Source organism: Ambystoma mexicanum, chromosome 8, assembly GCF_040938575.1.
Source record: "Ambystoma mexicanum isolate Mex_15411 chromosome 8, UKY_AmexF1_1, whole genome shotgun sequence".
Taxonomy (NCBI): domain Eukaryota; kingdom Metazoa; phylum Chordata; class Amphibia; order Caudata; family Ambystomatidae; genus Ambystoma; species Ambystoma mexicanum.
This window is the reverse complement of record NC_090929.1, coordinates 1,017,427,997-1,017,451,229: the sequence shown is the minus strand read 5'-3', so window position 1 is coordinate 1,017,451,229 and position 23,233 is coordinate 1,017,427,997. Positions and strand designations below refer to the sequence as shown.

The 23,233-nt window shown below is 47.1% G+C and overlaps 1 protein-coding gene across 1 annotated transcript in view; it reads left to right on the top strand.

Annotated features, from left to right (window-relative positions):
* Positions 1-23,233, top strand: part of LOC138472665 (inhibitor of nuclear factor kappa-B kinase subunit alpha-like) — a 1,781,717-nt gene that overhangs the window by 962,572 nt on the left and 795,912 nt on the right. The window contains exon 11 of the mRNA XM_069610956.1: positions 21,801-21,903. Within this exon, the coding sequence (XP_069467057.1) occupies positions 21,801-21,903 (103 nt within the window). The remainder of the gene's footprint in view (positions 1-21,800; positions 21,904-23,233) is intronic.

The following is a 23,233-nucleotide window of genomic DNA, read 5'->3' as shown; positions in this document are numbered from 1 at the left end:
ACTCTGCTCAGGTCCCTGGGAATGTTGGTGCCCAAATACCTAGTAACCTCACGCTCCACTTGCATACCGTACACTTCCTCCCTCTCCCTAATGTTGTGATCCTCCACCCCCATGGGCATTAAGCATGATTTAGAAACATTAACTTTTAACCCAGAAAAGGACCCAAAAACGCAAATCAAGCTCAACAATCGCGGAAGGGAATCGTGAAGATTGGACAGGTACACCAAAATGTAATCCGCGAATAAGGACAACTTTAATTCACAGCCTCCGCAAGGCACCCTCACCACTCCCCCCATCAGACCTGACCGCAATGGAAAAAGGCTCCATGGCCTACGCGTACAACAAAGGAGAAAGGGGGCACCCCTGACGAGTGCCTCGAGAAAGCTCGAACCTCTCAGAGAAACAACCATTAACCAATACCTTGGCAGAGGGAGCATTATACAGGGCGGAAATCCACCTGCAAAAATTGTCCCCAAAACCCATCTTCCGAAGTACCCTCCCCATGTAAAGCCATTCTACTCGGTCGAAGGCCTTCTCCGAGTCCAAAGACAGGAGATAGGTCTCCGACCCTCGCTTTGACACCTTGTGAATTAGCCCTAAAGTTTTCATAACATTGTCAGATCCCTGGCACCCAGGAACGAAACCAAACTGGTCGCCGTGAACCAGAGAGGGAAGGGATCTTGACAATCTATTCGCCAGAAGTTTGGACAAAATCTTAACATCAACGTTGAGAAGGGAAATGGGTCTATACGACTGACACGGCGAAGGATCCTTCCCGTCTTTCGAGAGAACTACAATGAGAGCCGACATCATGGTGGGAGGGAGAGAACCCGAATCCAAAGCCGAATTAAACATTTTAGCTAAGAAAGGGGCTAGAGCGGAGCGGAATGTCTTATAAAAAACTGACTGTTAAACAGTCTTCCCCTGGCGCTGTGCCGCTCTTCAAGGAGGAGATAGTGTCAAGCACCTCCTGAGGAGACACTGGGAGGTCCAACAGATCGGCATGCTCCGCGGCAAGGCGAGGGATGGGGAGGGACTCCAAAAACTGATCCACAGCAACCCCCTCTCCCGCGTATTCCGAAGTATAAAGACCCTCATAATAGCGCCGGAACTCTGTTGCTATCATGTCATCTTGGAGGATTCCCTCCTCTGCCGGGCCTCTAATACAGCTCACTGTCCTACTATTTCGAAGCTCCCTCAAACGCCACGATCTTATCTGCCTTCTCCCCCCTCTCCATATACCGCTGTTTCAGAAAAGCAAGCTTTCTCTCCGTCTGTCCCATGAGCAAGGCGGCCAATTTAGCCTTAAGAGCCTGAAGCTCCTCCCATTTTCCCGGGCCCATCTGCGATTTCAGCTTCCCTCCCGGCTGTATGGCAACGATAAGCTCCCTCAGCTTTAACTCCTTCCGACCCCTCTCCCTCTTCCTCCTCGCACCCATCTCTATCAACACTCCTCTGACCGTAGCCTTGAATGCATCCCAGACTCCCCGGACATCTACCTCCCCTGTGTCGTTTAGTCGAAAGTATTCCGTAATTGAGTCTAGGAGAGACTGTCTAAGCTCTTTGTCTGAAAGTAAAATATCATTACAGATCCACCGAGCCCGAGACGGCACCAGAGGGGTACTCCAAGCGAAACTCTGACCAAATCGTGATCGGACCACGGGACAACTTCCACACCAAAATCCGAAATACCATCCCGGAGCGTAGAATCCACTAAAACATAATCTATTCTAGAGAACGCACAATGAGCCGCAGAGAAAAAGGTAAAGAGAGAATCACGGTTCTCCACGACACAGTGTGCATTGACCAAACCCAGCGCCTCATTAGTTCTCCGGAATGAGTCAGCTAACATCCTCTGTGTCTGCTGGTCCGAACAGGGGGAGAGGGACTTCCTATCCCTATCCGGCTGGAGAACCATGTTGAAATCCCTTCCTACTATCAAAGCTCCCTCCACAAACCCACGAATTGTCTCTCCCATCCGTTCCCAAAAATGCCCCTGCGCCTGGTTCGGGGCATATACCCCCACCAGAGTGAACAGCCTGCCTCTCACTGAGCCCTTAACCATAACATAGCACCCTTCCGGGTCGATTCTGTGGGTTTTAGGAACAAATGGGGCATTCGGAGAAACCAAGAGGGCCACCCCCCGCTTCTTTGTTAAGTAGGGAGACTGAAACAGAAATTGAATAGCCTTAGATCGAAAAGTGGGTTCCCTCCCCTTAACCCAGTGGGTTTCCTGCACGAACAGAAAATGCAATTTAAGCCTGGACAATTCCCTAACCACCAACGACCTTTTCGTAGGAGAATTCAGTCCCCGCACATTCAGGGACCCCACCAGAAACCTCTGTAAAGAATCATCCATCTAAAGGACCATAGGAATCTTCCCGCCCCTCTATGGAGCCGGTCTTGATTGTCCCCACCCCCAGCCCCTCCGCACCAGAAGAAGAAATCAAACAAAAACCTAAATACCCCCCGCAGTTCGGAAGCCCTACCCTCCTCTGAACACCACCTCCTGTAAACAACCCTCTCATCCTCCACCCCCTCCCCAAATCACCCCAACCAAACAAACCCCCACTCCCACCCACCCCCCCACCTATGAGCGCCTGGAAAGTTTGCAACATCTCACTGCCGCGCCACCAGGCCACCAAGGATCGCCTCCACCCAGGCGTCTTCTACGGAAATTGAATGCAACAATTTGAGCACCCTCCCCTGAGGAAAAAAAGCATATCCCGAACATCACAAACTGCTTCCACTGCCTCCCACAGCTTCAAAATCCCCCCATAAACCTATGCCATAGGAGGCAGGCTTGGCCAACACAGGAACAACCAACAAACCCCATCACTCCCCTCCAACCCAACAGGTCCGCAGCCCCTCCCTCCAAGTCAGGGTCCTGGCTGCTTCGGGGATGACAGCGCCACCTTCCTGAATTTCCTGTGACCTTGTACACGCTGCCGTCCCACAAATTCCGAGGGGGCGGGCACCATCCAACCCCCTCCCCTTCTCTACACCATCCCCCGTGGCGGAGTCCCACAACAGCTCTTGAGTCACCCGCTGAATGTCCTACTCCGAGGACAGTGAATATTTGTAGCCGTCCACCTCGAAGGCAAGCGAAAACGGGTGGCCCCACCTATACCGCACCCCCTTAGACCGCAGCCACCTCGCCAAGGGCCCACAGAGTCTCCGCCCAAAAAAGGGTGAGCGCCGAGAGATCATGGTAGATCATAATTTGAGCTCCCTTCCAATCAACAGGGCCTTTCCTATGGGCTATTTCCAAAATCTTAGTTTTTTCCACATAATAATGAAATTTCACAAGGACTGAACGGGGTCCACCAGCCCGGCGCCCTGCCCTATGAGCCCCGTCGATTGTGGGTTCGCTGGTATTTCCACTATCAAAGAGTCCACTAATAATCTCCTTGACCCCTCTCACAATGTCAGACTGTGTTTCCCCCTCCATTTCCGGCATGCCAAAAAACCTTAAATTAGAGCGCCGTTCCCTATTTTCTAAATCATCCAACTTGAGAGTGATCTTTTCCTCCCGCCTTTCCAACTCGGCCAGCCTCATATCGAACTGCGTCTCAAACAGGTCCGCCGAAGTTTGGTTAGCCTCCAGGGCCTGGACACGGTCCTCGACGGCATAAACCTTTTTATCCAGGGAGTCCAGCCGCTTTCCAATATCTACCCTGATGCCTCGAATCTCCTCCAACAGGGCGGCCATGCTGCGGCTCATTGATTGGACCTCAAGCCCCTCTGACTGGGCCACAGCCTGCATAATGCCTTCCTCCCCCATCTTCGCTCCCTCTCGACGGTACTTCTGCAGGGCCTGCACCCAGTCCATTCAAGAAAGGGGAGATATCCCCCTGAAGCAGAAGAACAGGAGATCTCCAGCGGCAGCTAGCGCGGGGTCCAAGGGCCAGTCCAAGGGGGCTGCCCCCCTCTGTTCTCTCAACTACTCCAAGACCACACAGCAGGCCACGCCCCCCACCCCCTGAAACGAGGGGCCGTAACGTAGCGCACTCTCACCAGGGATGTTCACACCGATGTCCGGCGAGACTCCAAACTGGCAAAGTCTCCTGGGGGAAAGACCACCCCACAAACCACGAGCGGCTCCAGGGTTGTCGACCCCACCCCCTCCGAGGACCCCGTGCCCCTACTTACAGGGGCCAACCAACACACCCAGCCGCCTCCAAGGACTCGCCAGTCTGCTTCACTCTGTGTCGTGCACCCGAACTAGGATTAGGGGAGTCCCATCAGGCTTATCATCCGCACTCCTGAATGACACCTCTCCTGTGCCGCAGGCTGGGAGAACTGCACGCCCCACTGGAATTTCCACAGCTCTCCCGCCCCAGGGGAGTCCGCTATGCCAGCATTCCACTGCTGGTCCGGCCGCCGCCTCCACTATTCACCACTCTTGTACCCCCAGGGAAGGGGGAGGGCTAAATCAAGTCCAAATTACTTTGTCCTAGTCCCGCAGTCCAGACCCTGGACCCCTCACCAGCGGCACACTCCCGGCCAGGACGCGGGGCAACTCCCAGCCTCTCCTCTACTGTCCTGGGCCCCCCCCCTCACCGGCACCACAACAGCATTCCAGCACCGGAGGGGGAAAGAGGGCAGCCCGCCGTGCCGGGCCACGGCTCCCTCTATCCACCGCACAAGAATCCTCTGAAGAGGAAGAGCAGCACCAGCCCCAATCGTCCCTGTCCTGGTCCCGCAGTCCAGACCACGGACTCCCCGCCGGCAGCACACCAATGGCCAGGCACTCACTTGCTCCCCTAGGCGGCCCCTGCTCTGTGCTCCACACCACACCGGCACCTCCACCACTCACAGGAGGGCCCGCCGCTCCCGTGCTCCCTCGCTGAATCGGCAGTCTCCACAGCCACAGACAGCACCTGAATGCGGGGGGCAGCGCCAGCCCCAGACACCACTGTCCAGGTCCCGCAGTCCGGACCACAGACGCCTCGCCGACAAAATCCTCTGGACTAGAAGCCCCGCAGGGCAGGCCGTAGGGGCGCAGAACAGGATCCCGCCACTCCCCCACAGCAGGTCAGCCTGCCCCAGCGCTGCCCACCGGCTGGGCCACCAACCACGTTTCTCCCACCGAGGGCACCACTACAGCAAAACTCCATCTTCCCGGCACCTCCAAACTCCGGTACCGTACTCCACCCTTGCACTGAGGGCTTAGACCACTATGGGGGGGTCCAAATCCATCCACACAGGGGCTGGGGGGGCTCAATTTTCACTTATTAGGCGCCCTGGGACAGAGACTGACCGAGATCCGTCAGCACATCTCGGCGCCCCCTGGCGGCTCCGACCACCCATTTTTTGCTTCTTTTCGAAAAGGCCATTGTGTAGTGAAGCATCCCAAAGTTTCCCGCAGTCTTCGATTTGTTCACACCCCACATTCTCGTTATGCGCTAAAACCGCTAGTAATGTCCTATATTTCATCCCGTCTATGTCGTAATGCAATCTCTTTGGCCTGTACTTTAGGCACATATTGTGGAACACCACCAAATCTCCTGTGTGACAGAATTCTGAGAGTCCCTTCAGATCTCTTGATAGAGTTTTATCAAACACAATCTTCTCAAGAGCTTTGTGTAGAGGTGAAGATGGAATCAACCACTTCTTCCGTTCCTACTCCGGGTACAAAGGGCCATATGCACATTGGTGGAAATTTGGTTTTCTGCCCAAGAGTGAACGTTGGAACAGTGGTGCATTAGTGACCGCCATTTTTATAGTAGAATTTCCACAGACCCATCACAAGTTCTGGAGCTCCACCAAAGATGGTTGCTGAAAGATTGGGAACACTGTCAAATATTTTCAGAACCTTTTTTTTTTTCCCCTGCAGCTGAGATTTTTTTTATTGATTGATTTGGCAACGTGTCATACATCAAATTGATAGAGAATATTTGGAAACTGCTCTCTCATGGTCTTGGCTATTGAAACGTGTCTGTCAGTGGCTTTGAGGTGGATTTGCATTCCCCTTGATTGGAGATCTTCCAAGGATTTTATAAAACCAGGTTTCTCCATGGTCACTGAGGATTTACATTCGGCCACCTGCACGACCACCGAACTCACAATTTTTTCAGTTTCCATGTCCTGAAAGTGATATGTGCAGTACTTTGCTGAAAATCCGGGGTTGTCACACTGTCCATCGCCAGCTAGCCTGAACTGTTTTTCGGAGAATGTACTTTGAGTAGACATTTGTTCAATTTTCCAAGCTTCACTAATAGCAGGGAATAGATATTCACGTTTATATTTGTAATACTATGTTTTAGAAAGAAACTGGAGTCCCACAAATTGACAAAAACTGGACAACTTACTGAAACTAGAGACACTGAAAAGTAAAGCAGCTACACACAGTAGATTTCCAGCTGGCAGTTTCCCCAGCATCGGTTGAGCAGACCATGACATTTTTGCATGGAGCATTTCACAGTTGCCTTGTATTTTGAGGTGACTGCCTTGTGATACACCAGTCACATTCACCAATGGCTTCCCGCATACTTCCCCTCTCACTGGATGCACACATTTCAACATCATTATAATCTCCATCAAGCAGCTGTTGAATACAGTGTATTTGGGCTTCTTTATTAGACTATCATCCTGCATGATTGTTGTTTCTGACCCAACTGTGGTTGACATATCAGTCCAACGGACAAACTGTAGTCGAGATCTTTGTCTAGTTCCTCGGTCAATTGGGTTGATGCTTCAGTCTCTGCTATTTCAGCTTCTTCTGCTTGAACACGAATCGGAGAAAAAAAATCAATGTCGATTGTTTTTTGGGTGGCCCTTTTTTGGCGGGTGTCGATTGTGTCAAGTGGTCTGCGTCTAATTCTAAAGCATCTTCATTACATTCAGTTTCATCTTCATCTGGTGGAGCTCTCGCATTGTAGCAATGGTCCAACAACACTTTGCTGGCTTCACCGGTGACATTCAATTAATTTTCTGGCTGTTTTGCAAAAGCATCTCGATTCTGCTTATTGATTTGAACACGCTGCGCCTCAAATAATAGTTGCTCCATGGTCAAATCAGTTTGGCAAGCAGCATCTCTCATTTCTGAAGCTGTCTGTGTCTGCATAGTTCGTACACCATCGGGCAACTAGAAGACAGGTTGGAAAAACATGTTCAATCTAAATCCAACATACAGTATATGGCACTTTAGATTTTTTAAAAAGCATGTTATGAAGGCACCAGCACAAAACACTGTTTGAAAATGAAATTGTTTGTAAATTACTGTAGCTTTCTTCGTTTTCTGTGAAACCGTCTTCTTCTTTACTGTAACGACTGCACCAGCAAGCTGGTCCACCGACTCGGATCCACTTGCCTCCTCTTCTATATCCCGATCTTGTATACATCCCTAGAAAAGAGTATCCATTAAAAATAAGTCGGTCATGTTTGAAATCAAATTATTCCATCGCGCACATGGCTTACATAGATATCCTCATACACTGGGTACGTCAATTAGTCAAAATATGCATTTCGATTTTCACCTGCTGGCTAGTTTACTCGATGAAAGATGACTGTGCGAAATCCACTGATTGAAATGTTGCACTGAAGCAATTTTCAAAAGATGCTCGTTTATAATAATGTCAATGTCAATGTCTAGCCGGTCAGATAGCACAACGAGCTGAGCGCCCGTTTCTGACATCTGTGTGCAGTCTGCTGATGCAGGTTCGAATCCCGGCAGGGCCAACTCAACCTTTCATCCTTCCGAGGTCGATAAATTGAGTACCACGCAATACCACGCTGTGGGATAATAATATCAACTGTTATCTCAGCGCTTAGATGCCTGCGGGCTTGTAGCGCTATATAAAACTAGATATTATTATTATTATTATTATTATAATGGTATCGGATCTAGGACCAACTTTCTTTCATTCGAGAGAACTGTCAGTACGCATACCTCTGGCTCTGTATCATCTCCGAAGGATGATGTAATTGTAGTCGAAGTACCAACATCACCCTGTAAAACAGTACTTGTTTTAGTATGGATGAAAGAAATTGAAATTTAACACACACAATGTGATGCGGTCAATGGTACATATCAATAAAAACCCATAAATAAAACATTATGTAAACAAACGATGATTCGTAAATTTGATCAGATTATCTCAAAATCCATGCATAAAACATTTCCGGAACTGTATAGCTAAATAAAACTACCTGATGCTTACTCAAAGTTGTTGTTGACTCCAGGAAAGACATGGATGCAGAATCTTGCTCCTTCGTATTCAGTGCATTGTCATGGGGTTGTAAAGGGAAGATTGGATTTGATTTAGAAATTCTAACCTAAAAAATTGACATGTAAAGCAAACGATTACAAATAATTAGCTTATTTCCAAGGGCACCATAGCATAGTTGTCTGTGCCCATAAATCATTTTCTAGGATGCTCCTAAAACCAAGGACAGATGTTTAGCAAAATGTGGTTTAGTTATAAAGCAATACAATCTTGTAAATATTAAAAGTATTATAAGGGACATTTACACCTAAAACACCAATCCGTCCATGTAGTTACCTGCTCAGTACCCCAAGGCCTACAGCTAAATAACTGTGACTCACCTGAGGCAGAGTGTGCATGAATAGAGTCGGAATTGCGTTTGGAAGCAATTTACGAGACGTTCTGAGTCAATGCTTCTTTGTGTACTGCAATTGGTCATACATATTCATGGCAAAGTGTAGGCTGCAGACGCAGAATCGATCATCCTTCGAGTCCCCCAAGACTTCATGGGCTCTACTTTCAAGCTCTTCCGGCGCAAATCTGCAATATCTGACCCATTTTCTTATTAGATCTATATTCCTCGGGAATACATGCATAGTAGTGCCTTTAGTTTTGTTATGGCTCTTAGAGCGGCAACCAGAAACCGTACGTGCAGGCATTGTTGGAAATTCTGTAAATAAAAGAAAAAAGGCAACATTATTAGATAATTACTTTGCATAAAAGCGTGAGAAAGATGGAATTATATCATACATTTTCCTATGCAATCTGTCTTGGTCAACGAAGCAAAACCTTTTCTAGCATAGCGGCTGTATTATAGGATAACTTTCATACACAATTCATTGATGTGACACAAATCGTAACATGTTACTCTTCCCTTAAATGTACTATTGTGCATCAAAAGGAAACATGATTATAGACACGGTCCGCAAAGGATGCAATTCGATACCAATTGACACTGATGACAATTGCTATTTATCGATAACATAACAAATTAAACTCCAGTCAATGGCAGTGAGATGAATGAAAATTACACTACTGGGTATGTTTGTTCGAAATAGATAGAAATGTAAAGATCAAGGTAAAGATCTAGGCAATATGAATAGGTGACCTGCCCTTACCTTGACCAACAAACAGTTAGATTCAGCAAGCAGTGTAGTTAGTAGCAGGAGAACAGGGAGATGTTCACGTTAGCACGATGATGAGCTGACTCGCAGTGGTCACAGAAGTGCTAAGGTAGCACGTTCACAAGTTGACTTGCAGTGCTCAAAGATGTTCTCATGATAAATATCAAGTGGTTTATAAAGATTTAGAAAAGTGGGAGTGTATGTGAATAAATGACGTGTATATGGCGTGATCTTATGTGGATAGCAGGGGTGCGGCCTGCTTCAAGGGGATCCTGCCCGGAGACACAGGGTCTGAGGAGGGCATGTGAGCAATGACCACTGCGCGTAAGATACCTTTGAATTGTACGTGATATTTGGCACCTTGGCCGTTCCCACCCTGCCAGCCCCCTTGGGAGGGCACGGCCAGAGGTGTGAACTGCATTATTAGTGGAGGGGGGATGGCTGGGCAAGAGGCGTGCAGACAAGGTACAGAACACTGCCGAAGGGAGATACACTTATGTGAATTGTAGAGGCACTGCCTGCTTCATGCAAGCCTGCCCGGAGACACTGATAAACCATTGATAAAATTTCAGTTGTCTTTCATTTTGTTGCTGATTTTGATGGCACAAATGTACTAGACATTAAAAACGTCTGGTTGCAGCACAGTGTGGGAAAATCCCCTGTACTGACCGCTGTCACTGGGGAAAATGTGTCTAATGGCACCAACGGAACAGGCGGATATTACTCGTCGAAACGCAGTGTCCACGCCTTCCATGAAGCCACCATGTAAACGTACGATAGGCCACCAGCCTGTACCACCTGTGAAAAGATACAAGCTGTTTTTAAATGACCAAGATAAGTGTATTAAACCTTAGTTGACAATGACAAATCTTGTATCCTATGGCATTGTTGCCAGTACAAATGTTACTTAGAAACTGTACAATATTGAACGACTATGCATTCCATTACATTTGGGACACAAAGAAATATTGCTTCATGGCTGTACATGAAATGAACATTAGGAGACCACTATGATTTCCCCAAATTGCGAGTGATGTATAGAATTGCAAGACTACAGTTGTTTGGCATTGATAGATCAAAGTTACGACAATATAGGAGACAACCATGAAATGGTAGTGGCCTAAGTGACATCACAACTAGAGTACACTTACTCGTTACTTGGATTGCGAGGGCGAACTGTTACGAGAAGTTTGTGCATAAGCACCATCATAATCCTCAACACGGACCGTGTGAGGCAGGCTGCCCTGAAGTCTGGCAGCTCGGTAATGCATTGCGGCCGTGTCTCGTCTTCTGATTTGTAGGACAAGCATCCAGAGTTTTCTCGGCAGCAGCAGTTCTCATCGGTTGGCATTAGCGCACACCGATTGCAGGTACACCAGGTGGAAACACCGTCCATGCGACTAGGCGCAGGCTCTTGATCTGTTGAATCGTCCTCCCAACTGTTGTCCGAAGCCCCATCGTTTGTGCATCTTTCTCTTTCGAGTAATTCCGCCTCAGCATACTCCGGCTCGTACTGGTAGGGCTGTATTGTTGCCATTATGGGGCAAAAAAAATATTTATGGTAATGGTACTAGTATCTGTTCGCACAGGCTACGAGCAACGAAGGTAGCTGAACAGAGCACAGAAACAAGGCACAGAATACTAAAAAAAGACAGTGAAACGATTGAAAAAGCAAATCTGATGTCTGTTGAGAAGCGGTCTGTTTATACTTATTGAGGAAAGAGGTGTCCTGCCATTTCCATGGAGACACTTCATTAGCTGAAGCGCAGAGAATGTTGACACGAGACGTGCATTGGCGTTGTGAAATGGGCAGTACGCGTCTAGTGATCCCAGCCTCAGGGACGGGGGATATGATTTAGTGCTGCCAGGGCAGTCCACCTAGGGCGATGCAGCAAAGGATAAGATTAGCACAAGATGGCCGCTCCCTGCTGCCTGATTTCGCATGTGTACAAAAGAGGAAAACTACAGTAAGGTGCATAGGAAATGTTTGTACGAGCAACGTATGCTTAAAAACACATGCCCGAACCCTAAGGACAATAATATTTTGAGTTCACTATTCCTTTAATAATCGGCAATATCACATAGAACCGTTTAAAAGCACAAGGCATAAATGAGGTAGCCATTTTTGCCTTTGTAGTGGCCCAAAGGCATCCTCTTGTAAAAAATTAAGGTTCAGAATCATGCACCAGCAAAATACATAGAACTATGGGTAACACTGCCACCAGCCTATCTGGAACACACTGTAGATGGTTCCTTTTGAAATTGGATTCTGAATGCAAAGAACCCAGAAAAGGAGGTTCTTCCTAGAACTGTGAACTTTGTCCATGAAGAAAACATTTTGTTGGATTTTGATCTTTTGTGTTGAACTTTGCCCACTTTTGAATACTTTAAGAAGACATGCAATATTACTCTTTGCACCTTATAGTGATATTAATTTGAGGTCTGAGGAGGTACATGCACAATTGAAGCAAAGAAAGCACTTGTGTCCCTCTACAAGTTTTTAAGTGTGCATATAAACATTACATCTGACTTTGATTTGTAATTTGTTACCAGTGTTGTCATCAATGATATCACAAATGTTGTCAAATGATATTCTCAATGATGTAATCAGTGATCTCTACAATGACATAAGTGATGCCTCAAATGGGATCATAATGATGTAATTTGTGATGTCATTGGTGTACTCCTGTTTCCACTGATGTCAACAGGGTGGCTTGAAGTTAAGGTGCATGGCTTCCAACAGCTTATGAATTACTGGATTTTGTTGCGTTAAAGTAGCACCTTAGCATCACTTGAACTTAAACTGCAACAAAACCTCTGACAGTCGGCCGGTGTTGGGACTGATGACAACCTCAACTCTGAGGCCTCCCGTTCAGCTCATACCTGATGGAGACTATGCTGTCATTGCTAATCTGATCTCATCCATGTGAGCAGCGCATCGCCTCAAAATTAAGGCTGTCGTCACTCCCAACACTCGCCGAGTTTCATGGGTTTTGTTGTGTAGAATTGATTCATCTTAACTGTCAACTATATGTTTCACTGACTTTTAAGTGTTTTCTTGTTCTCTATCTTGCGTCACCTTTTAGTATTAAATACCAGGCCTTCCTCCTGGCAACACTTCAGCCGCACCCAATGCCACTTTGCAACGTGACCCTCTAGCCATGGATTTTGACCATCACCAGTTTACCTTTTAGTAGTCAATTACCCAGTCCCACTGATCATGGCTTTGGCTGTGGCCACTGCCTCTTGGCACCTATTAGAATGAAAAGACCATGACCCACTGGCCACTTTTTTTCAGCAATGGCCACTGCCACATTCTTTCCATTAGGCTATTTTCGCTGTAGGCATTTGCACATTTCCACCAATTTTGGCAAGACTGTGGCTCATTAGGATAAAGGACTGGGCCATGTTGTTTTTCCTTTCCCTCCTTAAATATTTCTGGGCGAACCCATGCGTTGGTGGTCCATTACTGAGAGAATGATTCTTATAGGAACGCAAACCTGTTTAGTTCCTTGCTGCAAGACAAAAACAAGCACCTGTGTAACTCTACATTATGCACCCTTCCTCCTTTTTGGTGTCTCTCTGCATCCCCCTGGCATCATTCTGCCCCAGTTCCTCTCTTTATGTCGTTTTTTCACTTGTTTCTTCCCGCAGTGCACTTCCATTACCATAGTAATCTCGCCCTTTACCTGCGTGAATTCCAAAAGTTGTCTGTGGTAAAATGAAAATAATCTGACTGAAAAAGCCATCTCTATTCCCTCCACTACCACTTCCAAAGTGTCAACCTCACAGTCTGGTCCTCTGTCGCCCTCTCCCCATCCCACCCTCCAAATATAATTTTTAGCAACTTTCTTTTTTCCATTTCTGTGGTGGTATTTTGGGAACTGCTCGCGGTGAGCAAAAAAAGCGGCTTTCATTTCTGAAAAGGTGTAGTGCTGAAATGAACCTTGGCAGGGATGTTTTTTTTTTTTGTTTAAATATTTTTATTAGTTTTCAAAAAAGGCATTTATTCACTAAGTTGAGTTAATTGGGTCAATTATCTCCTTTTAAACCAGATTAATCCATAAATTCATTTGGGGGCGGGAGATATCAGATTACATAATCACAGTTACTGCTTCTGCATTTCCACCACTTCAAGCGTGCAAATATATAGGTAATTTGGGCATGGGTTACCGCTGCCGCGTTTCTTCAACCAATACATGCAATTGCAAATTTAATATGATCATCAGCAATTCAAGAGTTCATAAAGTGCTTTAAGAGTTGCAGTTGAAAATACATGTGTTCCTTATCAGATACAAAGTTTAGAAAGGGGCGCGATATTTTCTGCAATCTCGAGAGTTTCCCCTCCACCACTGCCGTATGTTTTTCTAAGCCTAGCAATTCCCATAACTTTAACCACCAGTACGCTAGGTGTGGGCCTTCTATTGTCTTCCAAAATCTAGCTCTCGTAATACGGGCAGCCACCAATAAATGGGAGATTAGGCGTGCTTTGTATCCTGACATTGGAAAGGACCCGTCTTCCGGGGCGTCCCCTAGTAAGAACACTCTAGGGTCCATAGGGAGTAAAGAACACGTGATGTCTTTGATTTTAGATCTCACTTCCAGCCAATATGATTGAATAACCCCACAATGCCACCACATGTGCGCCATGTCCCCTCGTTCACCACACCCGTGCCAAAATGTATCTGGATATTCTGGGTTAATAGAGTGAAGCCTATTGGGGGGGGGAAATAGCACCTAAAACAAATTTTAATAGCATTTTCTTTTATTTGGGTGCAGCAGGAACTAGTCTGGGCACGATACCAGATTCGCTGCCAAGACTCGTCTGAAATCTCCAGGCCCAGCTCTCTCTCCCAAGCTTTCATATATGGGAGCTTCTCCTCTGTGGTGGCTCTCTCCAGGAGTTTATAACATAGCGATATTTTATGGGATTGGTGTCCTTCAAGAATTTTCAACTCTATGCCAAGAGGGGTTCTTTGGGCTGCTTGGCGGATGTCCCTATTAGTGAGCCAGTGGCACAGTTGTATATATCGAAAGCGTTCCGTCTCTGGGAGATCAAACTTCTCTTTGCATGCCTGGAAAGTCAGTGGTTCCTGGACTACATATAGATCTCTCAGACACAGTGGTTTATCTCGAGTCCAGGTTCTGTACGCTGTTGGCGCTAGTCCTGGAGTGAAGGCGGGGTTTTGGGTTATAGGGGACAATGGCCCTAGCCCTAGTATGATACCCCTCTGGGATCGTGCTTTATCCCAACACTTCAGGGTGGACAAGGTGGTTGGCAAGATACCAGTTTTAAAATTACGTGCTTCTTTTTGTAGAAACGGGAGGTTAGACAAAGTGAGTGCGGAAGCGGTCTGCTCCATCTCCAGCCATTTGGGTGGGTCCGGAGCGCCCTTCCAAGAAAGCATTATCGCCGTCTGCGCCGCTCTGTAATAACGTGGTAACGAGGGGAGACCCAGGCCCCCCAACATTCTTCCCCTTGTCAAGAGTTTCCCAGGGATACGCGGCCTCTTCCTCTTCCAGATAAACAGATATATCTCCTTTTGGAGGTTTATAAGCTCGAATTCTGGGATGGCTATTGGCAAAGAATGAAAGGCATATAATAGTTTCGGGAGAAGTGTCATTTTAACCGCATTAATACGGCCGAGCCATGAGATTTCCTGATAATCCCATCGCTGTAGCCATTCCTTCAATTCTGTAAGTAGCAGGGGAATGTTCGCTCTGTAGAGGCCCGCATATGTTGGGGTCAGTTTTACCCCCAAATATGAAATCTCCGTTGGAGACCAGGGGAAGTTCGTCAGTGTTCGCAGCTCCTCTAGTCTATCTAAGTCTTCAGTCAGGGGCATTCCCATTGATTTAGCTGGATTTGTCCTCAAGCCCGATATCTCGGCGAATTGATTTAAGAGACCTAAGAGGGGCGGGAGTGTGTGAGGGGCATCCCGCAAAAAGCAAAGTAAATCATCCGCATAAAGCGCAATCTTATGCGACTGCCCCCCTACCTCAAAACCTTGGATACCTGGATGTGATCTTATATGTTGAGCAAGAGGCTCCATAGCTAAGGCGAATATCAATGGAGATAAAGGACAGCCCTGTCTCGTACTCTTGGCTGATTGAATAAGGGGAGTCCAATTCTTGTTAACTTTAATTTTAGTCGAAGGAATTAGAAAATTTGAGAGTATTAATCTGGAGAACTCTGGTCCAAAACCAAACCCCGCTAGCACCAATTCCAGATATCCCCACGACATACTATCAAAAGCTCTGTGAGCATCTAGGGATAGGACAGATAAGTCCCCGGGGATCTATGGGGCGAGGGCAATTAGGTTGTTGGCTCGGCGTATGTTGTCATAGGTGGAACGGTTATATATAAAGCCTGTCTGATCATTATTTATCAATGATGGGAGGATTGGGCTTAGGCGGTTCGCTATTATTTTCCCTAGTAATTTAGCATCTGTGTTTAAAAGGGCAATAGGCCTATATGAGGAGCAATCAATAGGGTCCTTCCCAGGTTTCAACACCAGCGTTGTAGCTGATTCCGCCATAGATGCTGTAACCACTCCCGCCCTCCATACTGAATTAAACAATTTTGTTAAGTGTGGGGCCAGCTTCGCCCGAAAGGTCCTATAGAATTTGTTGGTGAAACCATCCGGCCCTGGAGCCTTCCCTGATGGGAGGGAGCGGATTGCTCTCTCGGTTTCCTCTCGGGTTATTGGGGATTCCAGGAACTCACGAAATTCCCAGGGTAACTGTGGGAGATCAGCTTTCCGAATAAATTCTCTGGCTAATTGCGGGTCAGTGACATGGGCGACTGAGTGGTTTCTGAAGAATTCCTCCACAATCCAAAGCTTCCCTGATTCAGTGAAAACCTGTTTCCCTTCTGTATCTTTTAGGGAATCTATACGATTACGCTTTGTCTGCTGTCTGAGTTTAGCTGCCAGCAAACGATTTGCTTTATTCCCCTTGGAATAGTAATACTGTTTTGTGCGCATTATACCTAAAGATGCTCGACTCATATGGTGGGCCTCCAGGGCTTTCTGTGCTGTGCGAACCTCCTTAAATGCCCGTCTAGAGGGTTTCCTTTTGTGTGCCTCTACCGCTTCATGGAGTTGTACCTCTAACTGGGTTTGGGTCTGTCTATGGACTCTATTCCATTCAATTGTTTGGGTTATGACCTGACCTCTAATGACCGCCTTCGCAGCATCCCACACTATCGCATATTCTAGGTCTCCGGTGTCATTTTCTGCAAAATATTGTTCTATACAATCAGCAATGCAGGAGCGGGCCCGAGGCTCTAATAACACCAATTCATTCAATCGCCAGGTTCGAGGAGGCGTTGGAAGCATATCAGGCGGAAACATGGAAAACAATACTGGGGCGTGATCAGATAAAGCTTTGGGGAGGATCTCCACTTCCGTGACGTGGGGGATGAGGGAGTCAGAAAGGAGAAACATGTCCAGCCTAGAAAATCCTCTGTGTACGGGAGAAAAGAAAGTATAATCCCGTTCACCCTGGTGAAAAAATCTCCATCCCTCAATCAGTGAAGGTTCCCTGAGAAGGGAGGTCAGGGCCAGGAAGTTCTTTTTGTCTGTCAGGGTTGGGGGGAGAGACTTATCCTCTAACGGGTTGATTACGGCGTTAAAGTCACCCCCGATTATGAGGTCTCCCTCAGCGTGTTCATTCAACATTCTCGATACCTTGGCAAAGAATTGATGTTGATTAACATTTGGTGCATACAATGATAAAAGGGTCACCCGCTTACCATGTAATGTGGCTATCGCTAGAACATACCCCCCCCCCTCTCTGACCAGGTTCTATGTATTGTTACTGGGGTCCCCTTCCGGAAAAGTATAGCTACCCCACATTTCTTTGTCCCAGAAGAGGCGGAGAGTCTGGTTGGGTAGAGTTTGTCACTCAGGCGAAATTCATCCGCTGGCAACAGATGTGTTTCCTGTAGAAACATTATTGTAGGATTGTACGTAGCCAGCCGGTGAAACAGTGCTCGTCTCTTAATTGAGGAATTGAGTCCCTGAACATTGAGAGTCAGACAGATTATATTCGGGGTCAATGCCTCAGTGTTCACCCCTGCAGAAGGCATTTTAACATAAGTATCTGTCTTGCACTATTCCTTCCCCAACGACCTCACATTCCAGTTCTGAAAGACCCAAAATGTCACCACCAAGACATTATAAAGTTCACCCCCGTTAAACTCTCCAGCAAAGCACTCTGCCAATATTGTAGATTTGAAGCCGATATTATAAGGGTTGACCCGTTGCTGATTATCTCTCTCCAGAACCAACTCAACCTTAGCATTCCAAAACAGCGAGATAGTATACAAAAAAATTTGAAAAGTAATCAAATCAAAAGAAAAACAAATAATCACAAAAGCACAAGTTGTACCATCGGACGACATAATGTAATGTCGCGAACTGTGATGAAATAAAAGCTCTAAGTAATTTCCATTAACCTCAACTACCATTGAAACCATGGTCAACGTCCAATAATACGGGCGCTTTCCGGCCTAGGGCCCCCCATTTTGAGAGCCATGTGAAGACCTGTGTATTGCATAAGACTCTCGCAGAACTGAAGTCCCTAACAATTACCCAATGACTCCAGTCTAATCAGGAGACCCAGACAAGGCCGCATGGCCCCTAATACTGTCCCACAGAAACAGGCTCTTTAATATTTCTCAGACCCATCAAAATTCTAACTGTTCTAAATTGTGTCAAGTGTTTGAGATGCAGTTCTACCTTTCTATTTTCTCGTAGAGCGGGAGCTTTGTCCCTGTTCCAGGTTTGTGTCATTTGCCTTCAGGCAGGGGTTTCATCTGACCGCAGTAGCTTAGGTGAATTAGAGCGGCTGCTTAAACTGTTTGGGGATAGACGGGCCTGACCCTCAGTTGTAGCTCGACCATTGTGGGCGGCGAGACCCCCCACTCGCTTCCATCCTCTAGGCTTCCTTCTTCTGTCCGGTGAAGCAGGACATAAGCCGGGCTCCTTATTCTGAAGAGCTTCCAAGTCCGATGTAGATGCCAAAGCAAACTCCAATATTAGTTCTCTCGCCTCCATCTCTGTGGTGATCGCATAATGTTGATTGCGGAAATCAAAGAGTAGTTTGCAAGGGAACCCCCAACAGTAGCGGACCTTCTGGGCCTGCAGCCATGAGGTGACTTTTTGTAGGCGGCGTCGGCAGGCTAAATTATATGGGGCGAGATCCTGGAACAGGTGAACCGTCGCACCTCGAAACTGGACAGACTCTGCCTTCCTGGCCATCATCATAATCTCTTGTTTTTGGCGGAAGTAATGGACTCTGGTGGGGACATCTGGGAGAAGATTCCTCCTCTGCTGTATTGAAGAATATACTCGGTGGGTTCTGTCGAGAATCAGATCGCCAGAAGAGGCTAGCCCCAGAAGGCAGCGGAACAGATCACTAACATATTCCGGCAGTTCTTGGTCTGTAATATGACGAGGAATACCTCAAATGCGCACATTATTGCGTCTAGATCTATTTTCAAGGTCCGCCTGCTTAGCCCAGATTTCCTCAAGGTGGTCCTCATTCACCCTAACCCGTTCCGAGAGCACCTCCGTCTCATGTGTTAATTCGCAGGTGGTGTCTTCTAGGTCATTCACTCTGGTCTCGACACCGCTCAGGTGGGAGGTAAGTTCACCCAGCGACTTAGAGTGTCTCTAGAGGCATTTATTTCAGACTTAATGTCCTGCGTGATCTCTTGCTTGAGCGCTCTCAGCATGTCCTCTAAATCCGATCTGGAGAGAGCCATGTCTACTGTAGAGGCTGCAACAGGGGCAGGGTGTACATCCACAGATATTGTATGCTTCTGGGGTTTTGGGGCTGCTTGGGATGTCAGGAGAGCTTTTATATCCTGTATGTTTTCCCTCTTCTTAGAACTCGCTCTGGGCATAGCTTGGGAGGCAAAGTCCGGACCCTCAAGCAGCGCACCACAAGAGGGTCAAGGGACCCCAGGAACAGCAAGACTGGAGTCTTCAGTGCTAAACAGAGGAGGCGCGCAATATTGAGTGCTCAGGAATGGGTCAGGGTTGGGCTGTGCGATGAAGTGTGGGAATCCCGTTATAATCACCAGTAGTTATCATAGACAAAAGCCAGCAGTCTCATGAGCGTTCCCTCTCCGCTCCCCACACTGCGTAGGAGCTCAATATCAGTCCCCCAACTCCGCTTCTCTGCCCCTGGGGGCCATCCCAAGTCTTTAGACAGTCCACACCTCCCCAGGGGACCCAGCACCTCACCTCCAATCCTTTCTTTGGAACGGCCGGATCCAGACCGGGCCAGGCACGGCGCTCCTCACCGGCCGCCAGTACGCTCCAAGCCTCCGGACTCCCCTTCAAGATCGTGACCGATCGCTGCCTCCACCTCCCGCGCCGGCACAGGGCCCGGACCGCAATCCTCCCATAGTCTTTAAAGCGCCGCCGGGAGCACACACGGGCAGTCAGAGGGAGCCTCTAATGGGAGGAGGCTCCACCACTCCAGCAGCAACTCGGGTCCGGTCTGTGCCACAAGCGCCTTCCTTATGATGAGGCGGGGGAGGGCTCCGAGGGTCTCCTCATTCACGGCGGCGGGTCTCCACAGCGATCGTAATGGATCGCCGCCTCCGTCTCCCGCTCCGGCGCAGGCCCAAACCCCTCCTCCTCCCCGGAGCCTCGGATGCGCCGATCAGGGGACAGGGGGGCCACCCTCTCGCCGGGAACACACGCAACCAGCCGGCAAAAAGTCTCCAGTGGGATGGGTCTCCCCCACCCCAGCAGAGGGGGACCACCAGGGTCTCTTCGTCTTCAGTGGCGGGCCGCAGCTTCCGCCATCAGGATCCCCACCGGGATAGCGAAGTGGCGCGCACCGCCATCTTAGATACAGCCATCATCGCCAAGGGACTCCAACTCGCTTCAGTAATTTCATCCGCTTTACGGTTTATTTCTGCTCCAGGTCGCGATCCGCGGGGTCACGCCGCATTAATCTTCAGTTTTGCGTACACTGGGATGAAACGCACGCACAGGGCTGCATAACGAACGCGAATTAGGGGGCCCGTCGGCGGAGCTCATAGCAGACACATCTTCATCGTGTGCTGCCTAGCCACACCCCACCGGGATGTTTTGGTTTTTATAGACCAGAGGGCACCTACTTCTTTCATATTTGTAAGAAACTGATGTATGAATTTACACCAAACCACAAACACAAATATCTGCATTGCTTTGTGCCCAACTTATTTCTTATTTGACCAGATCCGTCTAATGGTTTTCACGTTCCAACTGTTAGAAGGATAGAGCTTTTTCTACTAAAATAAAAATGGATGGGCTTATTCCAAAACAGATTTGTTTCTATACTTAATACCTTTTCAAACAATTGACACATTTGTCCCAAATTCAACAGTTGTGGGGGGTCGGGGGGGGGGGGGATAGAGAAGGGGATGAGTTTTTGCCAGGCAATTGATCCCAGCCACATTCATCCAGTGATTCAAAAGTGATTAGCAATGAAATGTTCACACAGGTCTGTGGTTCATATGTTTCGCCTTAACTATATGTTGGCCACTGCATCCCTATGAAATATAGATCTAGATATGTTGTAATTTTTCTGTAGTCCGACTTCTGTCATTTTGCTATGCACCTTTTATCCTCTGGTACACCGTAGCATCTGTTGCCTCAGGGGGTACACTTAACTTTCTCAGGGTGTTAGGCATGCTTCCCTGCCATTTTCTGAGGGAGGGGGTGTTTTGTAAGGCATTGTGTGTAAAATAAATAGTCTCCTGCTTCTTAAGGTTATGCCTCTCCCAACTCCCTCTAACCCCTTGCCTCATCTCTCTGCAAGGCACTATGTGCCCACTCTCAACTCTGCCAGCAAAGTACAGGGCCTGCCCTTTCCCGCCTATTGCTAAGAATTGTTGTGGAAACATTTTTAAACGTGTGAGCTATGTTTGTGTGTGTTTTGTCAACATTTATTCAAACTAGTTTTCTTTCTTTAATGGGGACCGACCACCGAGCCAACTCTCCTCAACCCCCATGTATACATAGGCAGGTATATGTAATTGGTCAATTTTGACCAAAGGTAAATGACCAAAGTGCACACTTTTAAAAAGACGTCTATGGAATTGCATTTTACAAATGTGTCTATCTTTCAGAATGCCCATCTTCCTCCTTCACAGTGCAAGACACACTGAACCCCCATGTATGTTACCATGGACAATCCGTTGGCATGACATGCAACCCTCTTTGCTTTTTGCATGGTACAGTGTCCGTACCGATGCGACTTTTTATTTTTTTTGTCCTTTCTCCCTTCTCCAAGGCTCGGACCGCATTCTCCTTTGCTTGGTTCCTTTTTGCTCTGCACTAAATTTACTTCAGAGAAAATGTGTGTCCCCTTTAGTAAAATAGGTCGTGTCTAACCCCCATTGCTGTTGAAATGTCTCACTATTGTTCCTTTTCATAATTCCCACTTCCCTTTCTTCCAGAGGGGCTGGGACAGCTATATGGTGTATTTGTTCGATAAGAGCAAGACCGCATATGAAGGTCCTTTTGCTTCAAGAAGTCTATCAGAGTGTGTGAATTACATTGGTAAGTACTATTGTACCCCTTCTGAGACTCTTTCGACTTAGTTTTTTGTTTCTGTTTCTACCACTTTCCTTTTTAAAGCATTTTATCCCTTTCTTTTATAGAAATCTTTTAATGTGCTAATGTTTAATGCACCCATTTTTCAATGTATGCATTAGTTTACAATAAAACGTACACAAAACATAATACACATCAATTCATAAGAATGATAAAAAAAAAGAATAAAATAAGTTTCAGATGATAAAAACGATACATCAGATACAATTCTCTAAATAGCAATAGCTGTTGATTTTACAAAGCTTACAAAATAATAACAAATATTTCAGGCTTTCAATTTCATCTAAATGTTTACATAATCTACAATTTCTTTTACTGAGGGTTATTTGTCCACATGTTCTACGAATCGCCTGAGTAGGAAAGAGGATAAATTGCGCTGTCTTAAAGGGAGCGCCACATAAGGTATTATGACATTTTGATAAATTGGAATAAGGCCAGATTTCTTCTCACTATTTCCTAAGTTAAAAAAAGTTCACGTTTCGATATTTCCTCCCTAGTTATGCACATATCTATGTGCCACAGTTTCACTTTTGCGTCTAGAGTTTAAAAAAAAAAATCATTAAGAGTGACATGCAAAAATACCAAAATATAATTTAATTTTACTGTAAAATCATTAGACCTGGGACGAGCCAGGGAATTCATAGTAAGTGCCAAGCCAGGGCTCAGCATGGGGGTGTAGCCTGGCTCTTAGGGCCAAATAGGAGCCGAGACCGGGAAATCACCATGCAAAATGGGGCAGGAGGCTTTGTCAGGGGCTTGGGGCATTAAAAGGGGTAAAAGGCGCAAGAAAATGGTTTGAGCAGCAACAAACTGGGCTAAAGGGGGCTAGAAGCAAGGAACAGGGTTAAGCCGGACTGGGGGCAATAAAAGGGGCTAGGGGCAGAAAGGGGGCTACAGGGCAACACAACGAGCTAAACAATACTATGGCATCAATAGGGGCTTAAGGGGATAGGAGCAACAAAAAGGGCTAACTGAGGCCAGAAAAGGGGCTGAAGAGGGCATCAAAGGGGGCTAAATTGTACTCAGGCATATGGAAAAGGAGCAAAATGGTCTTGGGGCAGCTAAAAGGCAACAAAAGGGGCTAATAGAACTGGGTCAAGAAAAGGGGCAAAATGGATCTGGGGCAGCTAAAGGTGTGGGGGTAAAAAAACGGGTAAGGGGTACTAGGAAGGCCAAGGAAATGAGTGAGTGGGGAACAAAGGGACTCACTTACCTTTTTGAATTCGCTGCTGCCTCACACCACCACCAGGAACTGTGGTACAGTCCTGCCCCAGCC